Raw genomic sequence first — 20,132 nt, 5'->3', positions numbered from 1 at the left:
CCACAATGGACATAAAGATAACATGTTAAGTTTCTAAAGTACAAGTGTATTTTCTTTCATGATATAGCAAAATTGAATTATTATATTTTACATAACACGATGCAATTCTGTTTTGGAGACATGCCCTATGGTCTTTCAAATGGCAAATTGTACACACTATTTAAACATAAAAAAAATGTCAACTCTTTCATCTAAAGTGATCATTTTTAGACTAACAAGATCATTTTTTTAATAATGATGAGAGGGACGACAATGGACATGACTAAGCTTTCATTTTTTGATAAGATCTATTAGGCTTAGTCCTAGACGGGGATGGGGGTGGGGTGGGGGGTGGATGGCCGAATGGTTAGCGTGTTGTATCATAAGGTCTGTCACAAGAGTCAAATGGCGTGGTTTCGATTCCCCAGTTGTACGTGACAGGGAGTAGGTTCGAGTAGGGTCGCCTGTATGTACAATTATTATTGCATGAAATCAACCAGTATTTAAAAACAGAGTCATGTAAATTATTTTGATGGGTTTTATTAATTGATAATCTAAAACATGTCAAGCATTAAGTTCATGAAGTTTAAAGTCTTTGATATAACTTCATTAGACAATAAAACATTCAATGGCCTTAGTGGTCTATGTAGTGTAACGCTTCGAGCTGTAACTGGATAGTCACCTTTCGCCTAGTGACTTAAAATGAAATGTCACGCTTCGTGCTGTGGATTTGCTCAAGGCTTCCTCCCACATGAAAAGAGAGAGAAATAGGGTTCAACATTCACTCGACACAAACTAGCTCATTTTGGGACTAACATATGGTTCAGTTTTTTTTCAATAATTTGCTTGTATGGGTCTTTAGCAGTGGCAGGAAACCGGAAAAAACCCACAAGTTTGGACAGGCAACCATACTAGTTGTCACATGCAGGAAATTGAAACCACGCTACTTGATTCAATGACAGACCTTATGATTTCACGCGCACACTTTAAACCTTCAGGCCACCCAACCCCGTTCCCACATAAAAAGACCCCTGTGTTGAATATATCAAAATAAGACTTGTCTGCGATATCAACCTTGTTGATACCCTGCAAACAACATTCAATAGAGCATTTTGTAAGATCAATCAAATTTATTATTTCCATGCCCGGTCAAGCATAAAACCCCAGAGATTTTATGACATTATTTTCAGGTGATGATTTTGATATTAGCAATGTCATATTTTCATTAATGAAATGGACATCAAAAATATGGTCACTGACAAGATTAACATACAAACTAGAATGATCTCTCAAATTTAGGTCATGATGACTTAGCACAAATAGAATTATCCACCTACAAATAAAAGAATGTGTACAACATAGCCGAAGTTTTTAACAATAACCTGATCCTAACCTATTATATTAGCACCAATAGAGCAGAAAAACAAATCTTAACCTCTACAGAAAGTGCTGGATTAACCATTAAGCCAATATAAGTATGTGCTTAGGGCACCATGGTAATGGGGGCACCACAAGATGTCTGCTCTGTTAGATGCCAAATTTAAAATATTTAATTTAAAAATTAACTAAGAACTTTTAATTAGTTTTTCATTGTTTTTGTTTTTTCGTACTGTTACCTGTTTTATCGCAATTAACAATAAGGTGTATAAAATCCCAGAAAAACTCTAATGATCGATGTGCTAGTCAGTTCTTTGTGGTTTATTATTGTTTATATTCCAAAATCTTTTAAGTATTTAGGGCCTCTGTGGGTCTTAATCCAGCCCTGCCTATAAAAAAAACACTGTTATCGCATCTGGTACACACCAAAAGGTAATCTACGACATGTGGCACATGTGAAATATAACGTCTTACTGAAATGTTTCATATTAATTATCGCCTTGTTAAGTCCAAAAACTGGTTTAATAATGTACATATTTTTTTCATTTCTTAACAGTTCTATCCACATAAAATAATTTCTCTTAATATCTGCAGTAAAACAGATTGACTCTTGATCAATTTACTACTATGTAATTTTTTCTCTGAGTTAATTTTTATTTCGATTGTAAATTGGGTTACCGTATAGGGGCAATAAATAGGACTAATAATACATGTAACTGCTACTATATATACATGTATATACAATATATATAGATAGGCCTACAGTCGTTTACATAAAGTATTGATACATGTATTGACTCGAGTAACAACTATACAAAGAAAAATGTAATATTATGAATGTATACATGTATAAACTGATTTAGGCCTACATTCATTTGTTTCTGTTTTTACTGTAATTTCTAATCAGTTATATTAGAAGAGTGCAAATTGAATGGCAGTCTTTGGCGTCTGGTTATTCCAATCTACATCAGTTGTTTTCTCCAGTGGGGTATGTTAAGCCTTGTTCATTAAGTTTCTTTATTACAAATGGCGCTAGAAAGCATTCTGGCACACGATTGTCTTAAATATTGGAGCCCTTCCATCTTATCACGGTAAGATAACAACATCAATGTTGATTTAAATTGACCAATAAGTCGTGTTTGCAATGTCAAAGACTGTGGGTGTTATTAATTGAGTTAAAGACTTGCCTCTTTTAAATCAAATCATGGCAGCAAATTAAGAGACCTTAATTGGCTTCTTTTTTGGGGTATGATTCTGCCAGCACCCCTGCAGGCAAGCCTGGAACATAAGGCATCTGTCACAGACACAATCAATTATCAGATTTCATATATCGGTAGGCCTATACTTGTCAACTTGCGTAATAATTTATGTTTGACAATGTTTGTGACTGGTACGTGCCTTACAAGAATGTCCGCAGGTAGGCTTATGCTATATTCTTTTCAAGAATTCATTTTCCAGAACTCACTAGTTATGGGACAAAAATTAATGAAGTATGATGATGTTAATTAGAAGGAAGTACAATATTATTATTATGCCATGTCCTTGCAATTCAAGTCCAGGCATTTAATTATTTTCCTTAAAGGCTCAATACCACTCTTGTTGTAACTGAATAATATGTCCCAATCTTTATTCTGGTCAACAAATTGTACTATTTTAGAATATTTCAATTAATTGATAATACAAATTTCATCTTAACACACCTTATTTTAAAATTTTGAAAATTTCAACAATGGTTTGAAACGTCTAACGTAAACCTTTTCAAATGAAACTTCGATTTAAAAATATTTTCGAACCCTCTGGACAAGTAAAATAGGATGTAATGGATAATTTACACAACAGGTAGGACACTTAAACATCTAGTACTTAGATAGAGATATTATTTATTTTCTGGAGCTTTCAAGCCAGCAAGAGTGTTATTGTCCCTTTAAAATAATATATATTCAACCAGCTATATCACGACCTAATATTCAATCGCACGTGTATAAAAACTTGACCCAGTTCATTGTAGGTATAAAAAAGTACGAACGTATACATGTACTATAGTTACGCACCAGCAAGGTTAGGCCTATCGCTTCGCTGACTACAGCTCGATTCGGTGATTATATAACATAACTGAGTTTGACAGTTGGTTGTTTTACGCCAAACAAACGCATTAGGGCGCCATGGCATGACAGTGAGTTGGATATTACTTACCCAGACGGGTTCACCTCCGCAGAAATCGTCCATACTGTTGTACTGCTACGGTCCAAATGGTTATTCTTGCTTTTGCTAAGCAATTATATACACCGACTTGACGCACAAGAGAGACATGTTGTTGTGAAACTCTACGAATTTACCCACAATTCAGTGCGGCTTTCTTCCCCGGTAAAAACACTGGACTGGAACACGTGTTTTATAACCGTAATCAGATAACGATGATAATTCAAAAAGAAAAATAATAGAAATAAAAATTCGGACCGGAGTTCGTTTCGGTGTGTTTTTTTCACTCTAATTCTCACTTCTTGACGATGTAGGTCCTTTTTAAAAAACATTCAAAAATAAACGGAAAGTTACCGTATTTCACCAAGAACTGCAAAATATTTATTTCAGTGTGTTGATTGGCAGAATAAAAGCTTACCGACAATACCGTACAATTATGATTGAAAGGTTCCACGGGGACATGAACAATGGCGTTTCCACCTACTCTTCGTCAAATTCCAACTGCATGCCAACGTAAGTACGTAGGCCTAAGTAAGTAAGTAAATTTATTGCATAAAACGCCCACGAGGAGCAGCTTACAATTACAAAAATTACATTAATACAATACAACAAATACATGTAACAAATAAACGAACATTAATACAATACAACAAATATAACGAACGTAGGGTGGCAAGGAGTAGGCCTATAGGGTCGCCTGTCCAACCGCGTGGGTTTTCACCGGGTCCCCCGGTTTCCTCCCACTGCTAAAGACCCCTACGCGCAATTATTAAAATAAAATTGAACCATATGTTAGTCCCGAAATGCCCTAGTTTGTGTCGAGTGGACGTTACACCCCATATCTCGATCTCTAGCTATGACATAAACTTATTATAAAGCCTTTACCAGTTGTTTCTATTTTTAATTATAACCCCCATATAGAGGAGACCTGTCCCTTAATAATTTCACTCCCGAATACTTGTTTCAACGTATTATATACCCAATATAAATTATAGTAGGCCTATACGAAACCAAATTTAAGCAACGTCGACCCCAACACATTTCTGCAGATTTTTGTTTATTATTTTCTTCTTCTTTAAAAGGGTGTCTAAGTCCAACATATGGCCCGCCAAGGGTTTAAATGTGACCCGTGGCACAAATTTCAACAAACTGACTTGTACTCTATGGGGCGCCGTTTGTAAATTAATTATTTAGCTTTTTATATAGTAAAAAACACTAGATTTAATTTAAATTTATATATATAGTTAAATCTCGACTTTTGTGCAAATTTTTCACTTTTAATATTTAAACTAAAAATACAACAAACACTCAATATTTAACATAATATATATAAATATTTCTTGATTTGTCTCTATTTTCATATTTAACATTTACATTGAATATTTTAAGACCAAAAAAAGAGATTTGATGATATATATATATTTAGCTAAATAATATATATTTAGCTAAATAATATATATTTAGCTAAATATTTATATAATTATATATTTAGCTAAACATATAGTTAAATTTACAAAGCGCAACCGTACCACGCCGTTTGTAAAATAATTATTGTTGTAAGCGACTTCACGCTAAACGATGACGTAGTGTACAACTTTCCCTGAAGTTCACCTGTAGGTAGGACGTCCTCATTGCCTTGATCTGTGCGAACGGCCGTCATTCGGGTTACAAGTTCGTGGTCAGCTTCCATTTCTAATTGCTAGTAGGCCTATTGTGCCAAGGCTCACGTGTCGGGTACACGTCATCATTTTATGCGCAGTTTCTTGTGTCGCTTACGATAATAGAAATATTGGCGGGACCACAAATATATATTTAGTTTAGCTAAATATTTAACTTTAGATTTTTCAGTGATTTAATATTTAGCATTTATATATTTAGCTAAGCGATGTGAAATCAAGATATAACATTTAAAGTTTTTCATAGACCAAAAACTCGACCTTTAGCTACAATATTTTTTGATATTTACATATATGCCATTTTTGTTCTAATATTTATCTAAATATATATATTCGGAGTTAAATCTAATGTTTTTTGCTATAAAAAAATTAAATAATTATTTTACAAACGGCGCCCCGTAGGACTCTGTATGTAATACAAAATGTATTGCATTATAAAATGTACCGATTTTAGTCAAATAAATCAATAAAATTTTCTTTATCTTGATACTTTTTTTTTTATATATCCTGCCCACTTGATGTAAAACTTTAGTTCATGTATCTGAATCGAAATCAGTTTGACACCCCTATAGCATCCACAATTAGAGAATGGAATCAACTCGATCTTTCTAAAAGAAACTTTATATGCCCCCGTTTAAATCTAAACTCAGCTACCTTGACCAACTTATAAATACCTTCAAGATACTACTCTTGTAACACTCCTTGTAGAATTTTTGCTCTTGAAATTAATGATGGCATTGTATTGTACTAATTATTATCTTTGGCGAGTTATTAGATTCACATATGTAGATATGTAGTATGTACTTAAATTAACTTGTTATATAAAAAAAGAGTTATAATGTGGTAAACATTCAATTCTAGGATGATAACAGATATCTCATGGGAAGTTTCTCCAGTGAATTTCCATTTAACCATATAAGGGAGGGTGTCGACGTCATTTGGCCCAATTAACCAATCTCTCTAATTATTTACATCATATTTGACCAATTAGATAATTGAACGTCAAAACCCAAGCTACAAAACTATCATATTTGTGAGAATTCGTTAGACAACAACTTGATCCAGAAAGGAAAAGATATAACACCAGCGAGTCTGGCCGAATGAGGTTTGAGAGAATGATTTTTCTTTTGTAATCTATACTATGCTTGTATCCATGTATCCAGCTATGATATATAAAATGTAAACACGAACTGTTGCATTGTTGTAACTACTGAGAATACAGACGTCTTAAGAAAACAGTAAGAAGTAAATACCCAACGTGAAGCAGACGCAAAGACAGCTAGAGACAAATTCTAGACGATCACATTTAAGGCTACTAAAATAAGTAAGAAAAGATGCATGGGCCATACGTAGGATGTGGCGACCGGTTTTCCAACGCCCGCTCTCCACGTCTGACGAAAGACCCATGGTGTTACACTCTGACAGCAGGAAAAATCAAATTCTCCATTCTCGCCTTGACTCTCTTGCAGTGATTTGAACGGACATCGTTTTCTGAGGCTTCCCAGACACATTTCTGACAGCCCTTGCGATTGTGGTCACGCTTTTGAAGACTGAATATTTTCTTTCAATTTGCCCCTTACATTCTGATGCACGGTCTGCGACAATAACAAAACTTCCACAATTTTATCGAAATCCACGAAATTTATTATTCAAAACTGATTATGACCTGAAAAATTCTAAAGAATTTTTTTCTGTAGTTCTGTAGTTCAGCGATTCAAAGAATGTTGCAGCTCAGAGCCTCAGACTTCGAGTAGACACATCCAAATTGATACACTATAAAATTACTATCGTAATTAAAAAGCTACGATATGACAATTTGTTCAGTTCTATGTAAGCGAAATTGATAACACCAAGTCTTTGGGCTAAATAATATTATGTATTGTTGTGGACCGCCAGATGGGACATCCTTTCTCAACCAGCACCGCCCTATCCAGCTCCAAATGACGCAGGTTTCTAAAGTCCAATGTGAACCTCTTTGTAACATATTACGTCAGAACGTTGCTATGACGTCAAAACATGGCGAGCACTGTTGACAAGTTTTGTTATGTTTCGGAAGGTGGTCATCAGGTTATTGTTAATGGTTTTTGTTTTGAGAGCTATTAAGAGGCAAAGAGTTTATCAAAAGCCCACAGAAATTAATTGAAACGTTATTTCATTTGTGATTGCTGAATCAAAGTGTAAGTTCTTAACTAAATTCTCTATTTTTTAAAGAAGGTCCATAATCAATGCACCATTCTCATTCTGCTGATGTGTAGGGCCTAATCTGTAATCTAACTCCAGCCAGTGTTCCTCATTTTGAGCCATGGATTTTCAAATGAAATATCAACAAACATAAACACACAGTTTACTGTTGACAGTGTTGTTTTGTAGAAATCTTACAAAAGGAATTACGCAAAGTCAGAAGAGTAAAAGTAAATGTTAATCCGAGTCTGGCGGTACATAGTCATAAGTCTGCTTGAGTTGTTTGGAATGTAACATAGTAGCCAATTATTACAATTTTCTTTCTTTTGAAGGTACTAATATCCCTTGAATAAAATTAAAAAAACGGTATGGAAGGATTTGATGACGGATCCTCGAATCTAATACTAGACCTGGGACCCAAATGTTTGGGTAGATCTACCCTAACAGCTTCAGTTTCGCCACCCCCTAAAATGTTAAGTAACTCATCACCATTTTACGAAAATGGGCAAAGTTCTTCAACGCTTAATATAAACAATACATTCCAAAAGAAAAGCAGTGTTAAAACACGTTGCAAGAAGAAACAAAAGAATAGGACTGCTGATGATACTTCCAATTCGAGAAGCCCAGACGCCCCCAGTGTTTTAATGAAAATGCTCAACGAGCCCTCGCCAATAAAATCTTTACCAAACATAACATGTAAAGACGTCAGTTGTAAATGTTTTCTTAGACAGTGCTCGCCGCAATCTTCGAGAAAAAATGAATTGGAAGATAAGAATAAAGCACAACGCCAAGATCCAAATCGTCCGCTAATTCTCAAAATAAATACCGATTCGTCTTCCCGGAGACAAAGTAATGAACTTTATGTCCCGGTCTCAAAGGCTATTGCCAAACAAAGACACAGCACAGACACAGAAAAGGGGACACACATTACCGTTGATAAAGCACTGCTTCACTCTGAAACGAAAAGTGTCGTGACTAAACGAGATAAACAGATTCAGTATAAAGATGTTATGCATATGATCGAGCTGGCAAAGAGAAATCTAGAAGATAGAGTACACCAGGAAGTCCTGGGGCATTCAAGTTCCAGAGAACACCAAGCAGATGCCATTACTCCTATAGCCAATTTAAATGAAGGGGATGTCCGTCTACTTTCTTCTGGAGGAATAAATCCTTCTACAGCTCGTCCCAAAAAGAGAACAAGAAAGACGCTGAGTCTTGCAACATGGAGAAAAAGGCAAAGGGACGAGGAAGAAGCATTACAAAAGCGACTATCTTCTGAGTTTAAGTCTGGAATTCATGAAGACGATTCTAATATAATCAAAAACATAAGACACCCAATTCATGCCACGAACGGACAACAAAATGCATTGGACAACCACAAGATTTTACATTCTAGGTTCTCAAACGAATATCGTCATCGTAAATTAGTACCTATGAAATGTTCACAGGATGTAGGAGATACTCAAAAGGGAAAAGCAACACAGCTCTATTCTTATCCCACAACGAAAAGTCCACAACTTGTCCGAGACAATCAAAATGTCAAAGCAACCAAATCGTATTCATTTTCTACCTCCACACCCCAAAAGCAAAACGTGACATCAAACTCCTCTATTACTATTACAAACACCCCCACTGACCCAGTTAAAATTTCCACAAATCCGCAGCATATATCATTTGTAAGAAACGACATAGGATTTCCCATTATATTTTCTCCACAAAGTCGGAGATCTTTAGAATCGAAAAATGCAAGTGACATTTCCCTTACACGTTCTTCTGAGGGCTATATACAGAACGATCAACTTATTTATGCCTCACATGGCACAGCACCTGCCATTTCGCAAAACAGTGTTAAAGCTGCAACCCCAATTTATGTCCTGCCTTATTTACTAGTCCCACCGGCTACTGCCTCTTCTTTTACTTTAAACCCACCCACACCACTCGACCCTGGCTCAAAGAATACTGACTTAAAAGGGTCCCCCAATCCATCCACCAAATACATACTCGTGCATCAAAACTCCAATCTGAATAGGTCGGACCCTTTTGTTAAGCTAGTACAATTAGAGGATTTGGAAAAAATCCGGCCTCTGAAGCAAGAAAGTGAACCCAAGACATGCGCCGATGAAAGATCTCCGTTTAAAAGTTGCCACGATTTATCCCAATCCAGTAAAAACTCCGGAAAAAGGAAACACAAACATGTATCCGCTTCAACTGAAGAAATCCCTGCGCCTCCACTACGTTTCGATTTTAGTAAAACCCTCACAATGGAATCTGTTCAAGAACGACAAAAAATAAAATTTGCCCTTTCTCTGGAATTAATGAAAGTGGAACCAGAAATGAGCTGCAACAAAGCGCCCGTGCCTGTGGGCAAGCCCACATCGTGTAGAACTAACTATTCAAGAAAAGAGAGGATTTCATTTGTTCCTGCTGTGCAGGTGAAAAAATTAGACACTCATACTTACTATACTTTACAAGTTGTCAGTCTTATTAGAACAAAACTAGAGCACGAATCATCTTTGGAATCCTCAGCAGCTAATTTAGGATGGACACCTGCTGCAATTAATAGAACATCCGAAGGACATATAAACATGGTGTTTGTTCCCAAGATATGTACTGGATTATATCTTATAGAGGATCTGGGTACAACGAACAGGACAAAAGAAAATGGTCATCATGACGTTCGTTTAATCCCTTTTGCGCCTTCTCTGGAAATTCCAAACAATAGCATTGCTTTGGCTGTAGGTAGACCAGAGCCTTCCTGGGCCGCATGTGTAGATTTTTTGAAACAAATTCAACAATCTGCATCCGTTCATCAAGCAATCATGTACGTTACTGGAGGGAAGGAGTGTTCTTGCTCCAGCGTAGCCAAAAGTTCCCCAAGGGAATCCAAAGACGATAAACCCCAAAAGAAGTCAAAGTACGCTTCAATAACCTTGCCCAAGTGTCAATGCTGTCAATGTAAACCCAGGTCTAAACGTAATGTCTCAAAAAAGTAAATAATAAAGTTTTCGCGTAGAAAAATAAAATAGTATTGATCTAATATGTACTGTCGAAATCTGATCGTAGAAGCTAACCTGTCCCCGTGGATTATTCGTTAACGTCAGGATCTTGGTTTTTTAAATGAATGAAATGGTGTTTAACGTCCTCCATTCTGCACGCACCGGGGTAATTAAGCCGGCTTGATATTTTAAGAAAAACTGTTGCAATTCAGATATAAATAAAAATCCCCGACTGGAGGTCCGATGTTGGATCCCTGTGTTGACCGAGAAAGTTTATCGAGATTTTCCGGCGTGGTTCGCCCTTGTCAGTTGTCTGGAGGGCAACGTATAGTCTTTAGGATGGTACAAAAAAGCGAGGCATGCACGTGAAAGATCTCCTGAAAATTGGAATTCGAAGTAAGGGTATAGACCGTAGCGCCATGGTCCGCAAAATTTCCCTCATAGCCCAGTCGGAGCAGAACAGTAGGACGTTAAACCCCAGTACATTTTATTTTCATGCTGTTTGACCTATCCTTCGCTCGAAGTAGCCAATCCTTAAAATGATAGCTTACGTTGAGTAACGACAATGATATCGTATTCCATAGTTGTTAGTCAAAGTATATTTTTAGTCTTTATGCAATGTTAAAGGACATTATCATCACTTGACAAACATTTTCAGGGTCAATACATTGGCTCATTTTCATAGTTCTGTAACATGTATAACCGGACCAGATTTCACCACCTCTGAATTTTCTTAATGCGACATGAACTATTGTAATAAATACGAAAAGGAGATTTATGAACATAGATACGTAGGCTGTACGTTTACATATAAACATTGATAGTGTATGTATACAATACGTTACACTTTGAATACAATTTATTACTGGTTGTGTCGTGTAATGTCAAATACACGATAGGAAGTGGATCAATGAGTAAGACGCTGGCTCACTAACCAGGTATCCGGTTCGATCCCTTTGTCGGCCGAGAAATTCGACAGTGATGCAGTAGTAGGGCCTAGAAATGGACTGTTCTAGTCCTTCGAATGGTATGGAAATCGAGGTTCCGTAGACACATTAGCGTGCAAGTAGAGGTACTTCTGGCAGGTTGAATTCGACGAAGAGTAGTAGTAAACGTCGCTGTCAAGGTAAAATGTCACCCATCATAGCGTAGGTATAATATGCTTACATAAAACATGTTCCCCAGATACATCGTAGTATTTAATACAATTACAATACGTTGGAATTATACTGAACCATCTCCTCACATCACATAATGCGAAAAAATTATGGGGGTCATTAAAGAGATATTTTCCATGTACGTTAGGCTTTCCGTCCTACACCATTAACAATGGGAAACTACGCTGGAAATTAGCGAGCACATTTCTCGGCTAACACCGGGACCGTTAATTGAGCCAGCGCATATATTCACTGAGGCACCACGGCTCCCGCTAGTTCTTTACATGGGAATTATATGTGTTCTGTGTAGATCATAATGCCACTTTTTGGGATTTAAAAAAACAACAAAAAAAAAATCCGGTATTCCGATAGACTGCTGCAATTTTACATAGCTACTATCATCCACCATGGGGGTTGGATGGTCGAATGGGTAGCACGTACGCGCTGTATCATAAAGCCTGTCATTGAGTCAACTGTCGTGGTTTCGAATCCCCGGTTGCACGTGACAAGGAGTAGGATCGCCTGTCCAACCTCGTAGGTTTTCTCCGGGTCCTCCTCTTTCCTCCCACTGCTAAAGACCACTACGCGCAAGCGAATTATTGAAATAAAATTAAACCATTTGTTAGTCCCGAAATGACCTAGTTTGTGTCGAGTGGACGTTAAACCCCATTGTTCTCTCTCTATCATCCACCATACCCGTGACCGCTTTCGAACTAAAAACAAACAATAAATGTACTACTTTATGACCTATCCGTCTATATAACAGAAATAGCCAATCTCAATAATATATTTTGTCTGTGTGCGTGTGTCTGTTCAAAGCTGAAAAATAGCCTGGTTTTGCATATTCATTGGACAATGTATATTTATAGTCCTGGTGCAATTTTAAAAGGCCACCACAATTATTCAATAAACTGTTCTTAGCCAACAAACGTTATTAATGGCTGGTATATGGAAAAAAAAATACACTAGTTCAAAAGACAGAAGTGAAGTATACATTTGTCATATCTGTTTTTGGTTAATATACAAAATGAAATGAAATGAAATTGGGTTTAACGTCCTACTGTTCTGCTCAGAAATGGGCTAATGAAGACGGGCATACGCCATTAGTGTGCTATGCGGCAAATTTTGCTCGGACAACGGCACTACGGCCTACTCTTATATCGAATTCCAACTGTAAAGCCATCTTTTACGTGCACGTCAATTTGTACACGAGACCTCAAATCAGCCATACAACAAGTGAACACAGCTGCATATAAACTTCCTCGATAGGTATGAAATGGGGTTTAACGTCCTACTTTTCTGCACCAACTGGGTTAATGAAGACGGGGACGCGCCATACAATGTGTTATCAGTGTTCTATCAGGGCGGTACGGTCTACTCTTATTTCGAATTCTGCCAGGGGTTCTTATACGTGCATGCACGCTAGACATAGTTACCTCCCTTACCCATTTTACTGGCAGCTATATTCAGAACGATCAACATATTTCTGTCTCATATGGTACAGTTCCTGCCATTTCACAAGAAACTGTTAAAGCTTTAAGCCGTATTTAATAGTCCCACCGTCTTCTTTTATTCTAAACCCACCCTAACCACCCTGCCTTAAAGAATTCCACAAATCCATCCACCAAATACATAGTCGTACACCAAAACTCCAATCTGAATAGACCGGCACCTTTTGTTAAGCTAGAGAAATTACTTCTTTGAAGTAAACAGCGAACCCCAGACCTAGGCCGATGAAAGATCTCCGCATTACGATGTTTATAATATGTTGCTTTGTGCGACGGAAACAGAATGATTAGACTGGAGGCTCAGTGCTTTAGTTTTTATATATTATTACGTTGACATGTATTACTTTAAATCTTTCTAGTGCTAAAATGGATAAGGTGACCTTTTGACCTCCAGGGTCACAAAGAAAAAAAGTGAATTTAGCAAATTTACATTTTTATTGAAAGAGTGATTATCATTTTCAGCATATTTTCACGATAAAAGAATGGATGCGCATTCACTTTCAGTGCAAATGAACTAATTTGACCTTTGATCCCGAATATCTCGAAAACGCCCCAACGGCGGACTGATTACCATTCGGCATCGTATTCTACGCATAGTCTACTGTGTCATCTTTTATTTCAAATCTATCCAAATCACACGATCCTTCCCCAAAGAATTCTGACTTAAATGGGTCCCCCAATCCATCCACCAAATACATACTCGGGCACCAAAAACTCTAATCTGAATACATCGGCCCTTTTTTGTTAAGCTAGAGAAATTAGAGGATCGGAAAAGACCCTTATCTCAAGAAAAAAGTGAACCCCAGACCTGGGCCGATGAAAGATCTCCGCTTAAAAGTTGCCACGATTTACTCCAATCTAGTAAAAACTGCACAAATGTTGAATTGCTTTGTGGGACGGAAACAGAATGAAAGGACAGTGCATAGATTAAAACCTATTTTTTATTTGTAAACCATAAACTGGTAAAAATGATTTTTATTATTTTTACTGGTACATGTTCCCCAGTTAGTGTATATAGATTCATCTGGATGTTTTCTTTCTGGTGGTTCTGGGAATACACAGGTCGAACCAGATTCACATCTGTATAAAAACAAAAAGAAAATATAATATAAACACCCATATTATGATTCTGTATGCAGAAGACATATTTTCATGTGGCCGCCATAAACGTCTATTTAAAGGGACAATAACACTCTTGCTGGCTTGACAGCTCCAGGAAATAAAAAATAGCCTTATTCTAAGTACTAGAAGTGTTAGTGTCCTACCTGTTGTGTAAATTATCCATTCAATCCTATTTTACTTGTCCAGATGGTTTAAAAATATTTTTAAATCCAAGTCACATTTGAAAAAGTTTACGTCAGGCTTTTCAAATCATTTAGTTGAATTTTTCCAATTTTTTAAATTAGGTGTGTTAAATATCATCAATTAATTGGAATATTGTAAAATAGTGCAATTTGTTGACCAGAATAAAGATTGGGACATATTATTCAGTTACAACAAGAAGGCGGTTACAAATAAAATTGTCCTTGAGTTTTATTTCTTTAACTGATCCACTATCGACATAATTTAATCTACAACTAAGAGCAACCGTATAGAGCTTGCACTATAGGCGGGTCAAACGACGGCTAAATGATGTCATACGTAGAACAAATTGCTACAAAAGGTTTTTTTGCTTTCTATTGGCTCATTATGATGTCCTAAGTAAGGAAAAGAAAGTTTACCAAAATCGGAGTCCAAATAAGGACAGGGGGCGTGGCCAAATCCAAAATGGCGGCTGTCGATCAAAAATTGCAAATATCTTTAAAACTATTGGATTTAGACACCATAAATATAGACAGATAGGAAGTCGGTACCAGCGAGTCCAAAAATGGCGACGTTATGTCTCTACGACGTCATGACGTTACTGTGACGTCACAACGACATATCAGACGTCGCATTTCTTCCAAAATTAGTCCATTTATGCATGTTAACAGTAGAAACGAATGCTGATTCAGAGAAGAGGATTTGCCCATTATGGGTTGATTAACAAGAACAATATGGTAAGTATGATTTATTTTCGACTTATATACTGTATTGAGGCGGAGTTTGACACGTTTATATAGGTGTGGTCTATTAAATATTAGACTAATCAAATCTCCTTGTTAAAATCATTGGATATTCATAAAATGGCTGGAGTAAGGTAATCGATTCCATCTCTTATGTATCTCAGGTGTATAGTTAATAGTTAAAATTGTACTTTTAATAAACGATTGATTTAAATTGGCTAACGGTTACAATAACGAGAGAGAGAGATCAGTGAGAGAGGCGACCCTACTCCTTGTCGCGTACAACCGGGAAATCGAAACTATGCTAGTTGATTCAATGACAAACCTTATAATACAACAATAAATAAATTTTTGTTATAATGTTCCAAAAATAACAAATTTGACCGAAACAATAAAAAAGTGCTTGTTTTTCCATATGGTGCCGGTCTTCTTTTTTTAAAAAAAAAAATTTCTATTAAAAAAGATGACTAAATTTAATTATAAATAACATTGTCTGCTTATACAGAAAGTCACTATTCCGTCAGATATGACTTTTACTATGTCTTTTATATGGTTTTCGGTGTCTCTGAATTCGAAAATGAATATTGAAAATCTAATGTGGCAGAAATTCAAAATGGTAGCCAAAATGGAATCCAAAAATGTCTGATTTTAAACTAATCTATATTTTTTGCTGTTAAATATGACTTACAACATGCTTTTCAAATGGTTTTCAGTGTCATTTGGTGGAATTCTGATCTCAAAAAAGTATTTTCGAAATCCAAAATGGCGGCTTTTTAATCGTCATTTTATTCCGTTGGATATGTCTTGTAATAATTCTTATGTAATGTTTTTGAGGTCCGATTCCAAAAAAAACTAATTTAGAATAGCTCCGATGGTGTAAATTTCCAAGGACCTTATTGGAATAACAACAACCCCATTGGAAATAAACCTAGTTTTAATTTAAGCAGGTTTTTAAGGGTTATCTTCAAGAGGCTTATCATTCACGACATCATTACTTTTTCTCTCATCAAAACTTTCTCATCTTATTATCATGTAACTTTATATTATCACCTTTTTTGTCATGTTTGATATGCCTCTTGGAAAAATAAATAAATAAATAAATACAAATTTAAAACGGCAATCCAAATATAAATTATAATGGAGATTCTTTCCAAGCGAATATTGCTTTTAAAATATGACTTAAAACGGTTTTCAGGGCTACTGAATTCTATTTTGGGTTCAAAAATAAATTTAAGAAATCCAAACATCTGCTTAGCGTTCTTATGTTTTATTGGAATTTTCTTCATTCGGTATGTCTTTGCACCATCTTCATCGGGGTAAAATTATCCAGCTTTTAAGGAATTAGACCATAATGTTAGTTCAGAAATGGTTATGCGATCCTTGTTTACAGCCCTTAAGTGGTGTTATTTCCAGGGATGGACTGAAAAGCCGTATGGTAGTTTCAGGGGTCCCGAAACTAGTTAATGTTATTGTGTAGTTTGGGGTTTCCTTTTAGTTCTGAATTTACGTTGCTTTTGATGAATTGTTAAGCTTACCACACATTGAATATGTGCATAAGCTAGAAACACCAGGATATACCCTAGAAAGCAAAATTTACAGGAATCATTCGCGCCTGGTTAGCGAGAAACCCGCTGCCCCCCTCCCCCCTCCCAATACAATGGGAACCCCTCAAGACCCCTAGTCCGTCCCTGGTATCATGTAGATACTATAGATAGTAACCACTTGTTCATTCAAATGGTATTGAATGAATGTTTATTAGAATTTTCTATGAAACGGAAATATTTGTTCCAAATAGAATTTATCTGAGACGGGATTTATATCCTCATGGTTCGTGCATGGTGGATACAAATAACCCTATAGATGCCCAAATTTGTAGAATCAGATATCTGATGGACCCATTTGGTTCCAGGACACCCATTTCACACAAAATCTTATTTTATACCCGGTCGGACCTTTCATATAACAATATATCTACATAATAAGTTTATGAAAATACACATTTAAACAAAATTTAAATACTATTATCTACCACCTGTAGCACTTCCAGTGGAACTAACAATACATTATTTATTGGAATTTTCGATTAAACACAAACTTCTCTGTAGCTGTAAAATACTCGACCAATATACCAATTGTTAATTTATATGATAATTCAATGTCTACCATGTAATACGGATATTTGTAACACGTTTTAGCGCCAAATCTTTCTCCCAAATATAATAATAAATTGTTTATTGGATAAAACGGAAACAATTTTGTTATGCAGCTGCATGTAAAATAATATACGAATTTTCAGTTTATATGCCGTATAATTTGTACTAATAATTAAAGTAATCTATTAATGCGAAAATTTGCAACATGTTTCAACATCCCATCCTTCCCCTCCATTTTCAGGGATGGGATGAAAGGAGTATGATAGTTTCAGGGGTCCCTAAAATAGTTGATGTAATTGTGTAGTTTGGAGTCCCCCTATAGTCCTGAATTTACGTCGTTTTTGATTAATTGCTAAGATTGCCTACGGTTAAATATGCACAAAAACTAGAAACACCAGTATATACTCTAGAAAGCACCATTTACAGTCAGTTTTTCAATAGCAATTGTGAGACTGCTTGGAGAGAATCCCACCGGACACCCCCACCCCTCCCTTGCAGCAGGCGACGGTTTACATTTTCTTATTCGCTTCTCTGTATTTCAGTATATATTGTTTGTTTTTTACTCTGTTTTGTGGTAAATGGAAATGAAATGAAATGAAATGGGGTTTAAAGTCCTACTGTTCTGCTCCTATACTGGGCTAATGAAGACGGGCATACGCCATACAGTGTGCTATGATGGAAATTTTGCCCGGGCAGCGGCACTATCGCCTATACTTATATAGAATTCCAACTGCCAGGGGATCTTTTACGTGCATTCCAATGTATACACGGGACCTCGGTTTTTCGTCTCACCCGAAGGACTAGACAGCTGTCCTTGTCAGGCCCTCCGTCCTGCATCACTGACAAGGGGGAACCACGCCGCAAAATCTGGATGAACTTTCTCGGCCAATGCAGGGATCGAACACCCGACCTCCAGGCTAGCGAGCCGGCGTCTTACCCATTTAGCCACGTGATCCCCCTGTGGTAAATGGAACATATGTCCTAACTATATTCAATTACTAGTATACCTCGATTCTATTGAATACTAGAAATGTTTCCCACTTAACCCAGAACATTTAGTTTTAGACTACCTGGTTTTTTTTATACATTTCACCCATGTGGTAAGTTGTATAGGTAAATTTTACTTCAATATGCTTAAATTCATATTTCATGTAACATTATTATAGCAGATCATGACTCATGCTGGAATTACAGTATGGTTTTCTCTGGGTTATATACCTGATTGTATCACAGGCCCGGGACAGTACCTGGGCGCTTACTGCTAACCCGTCTTTATTTGTAATGGAGACCGGTGCCCCAAACTAATTATACGGTGTCTGGATAAAACCAGACTTCTATTTTTTATAAAAATAAAGTGTAGGTGAAATTTGCCTTTCGTTATCAAGTACAGCAGGTGGGTCATGCACTGTATAGACCTTTAAAGTAACGGCAATAGATTATGAGATCACCAAACGAAAAAAATGACCCGAAATTTTAAAAGGGTTACGTGTCCGGATAAGCGGTTTTGACGTTCACATCCAAACGCCTAAATATTTTGAGCTGAAATTTTGAGACAAGGTAAAACCGCCATTGCTCTATATATTGGCGCTTGAATTTCATATGTACACTGACTTTTATTTCTGAGACGCTGTGACAATCGGGATGGTCACTTTCATATTCATGACGTATAACAACATAAGATACAAAATCTTATTCAGTCTCAGTCTTCGTCGTATAAAGATTACCGTTCTCTGCACCACCTAGGATAATGGAGACCGACAAACGCCATACAGCGTGTTATCATTGAGCTATTTAGGCGCTACGGCCTATACTCTTCTTTTGAATTACAACTTTCAAGCGTTCTTTAATGTGCGCCTTGCCCCCCCCCCCCCACGCCCTCCAACGAGGAGTAAACCCTAAATCTCCCGGACTTGTCGGGTTGTGAAGGCCAAAAGTCGATAATATTAACCCGACAATTTGCATTTATCCACAGATTAACACAAGCCAAAATGTACCCAACATGACCATTCAATTAATCTGATATTATGCGCTTTTTATTTTATTTGTCTGTATATTGTGTCCTGTCCGTAGGTTTGTCCTGTGTAATTGTTTGTGTGTCCCCCCCCCCCCTTGCCTCGACTACACTTACTGTTAATAAATGAAAATATCCCCCGGCAGAAGCCCATTAGCAAAGGTTGTGGTTATAAATATTATGATCATGGGTATGTTGAATTTTTTTTATTTTATAAGCCAAGTAATTTGATCAATGACGTATATATAAACTAGGTCGATTGGACATGCGCGCGGCCTAGTTAATATATTGGATTCGCCCATTGAAATAAATGATGAGAGATTACCAGTCTGAATCCATGAGCCATTAGAGTTATGTCCCTTCCTAGTCACATTCAATTCACGTCGTTATCCTTTCTCGCTTCCAATAAGTCCGTTGTTTTATTATCAAAAAATATCTGTAAACAGCTAAAATAATAGTTTCAAAACAGAATATTTGCAAACAGAGCTAGTTAAATATCAATAACAAAAATATCACCAAAAAATGGACATATTTAGAGATGTAACTCGGCTGTTGTCCAGGAGTAGTAATCCCAAATTGATCGTGCCTTAGTTACGTCGGATAGCCTTGGTAGTAACGTTACACTTAGACACAGCAAGGCTAATTTTCATCAACTTTGCTAATTATTGTCAATTTATTGCTGTCAGATTTTCAAGTTTACCAATAGCACAAGATATACTGGGTAACTATGTTGCTTTCTTGCTTAAATTTGTAATATTTTATGGCGAATTGGGAGATTGATAAATGCTATTTGAAGTATTGTCGTACTGAGTGAATACTATGACACTGTGTAGGCCTATATTTATTTATT

The 20,132-nt window shown here is 36.5% G+C and overlaps 1 protein-coding gene across 1 annotated transcript in view; it reads right to left on the bottom strand.

The window, feature by feature from the left end:
• LOC126830167 (multidrug resistance-associated protein 1) overlaps positions 1-3,683 on the bottom strand; it is a 44,980-nt gene extending 41,297 nt beyond the window's left edge. Inside the window, exon 1 of the mRNA XM_050560466.2 lies at positions 3,550-3,683. Within this exon, the coding sequence (XP_050416423.2) occupies positions 3,550-3,582 (33 nt within the window). The 5' untranslated portion in view covers positions 3,583-3,683. The remainder of the gene's footprint in view (positions 1-3,549) is intronic.
• Between the last annotated feature and the right edge of the window lie 16,449 nt (positions 3,684-20,132).

This window comes from Patella vulgata, chromosome 8 (assembly GCF_932274485.2).
Source record: "Patella vulgata chromosome 8, xgPatVulg1.2, whole genome shotgun sequence".
In the NCBI taxonomy this organism is placed as follows: Eukaryota; Metazoa; Mollusca; class Gastropoda; family Patellidae; genus Patella; species Patella vulgata.
Note: the sequence above shows the minus strand (reverse complement) of the source record. Positions and strands in the feature narration are given on the sequence as shown.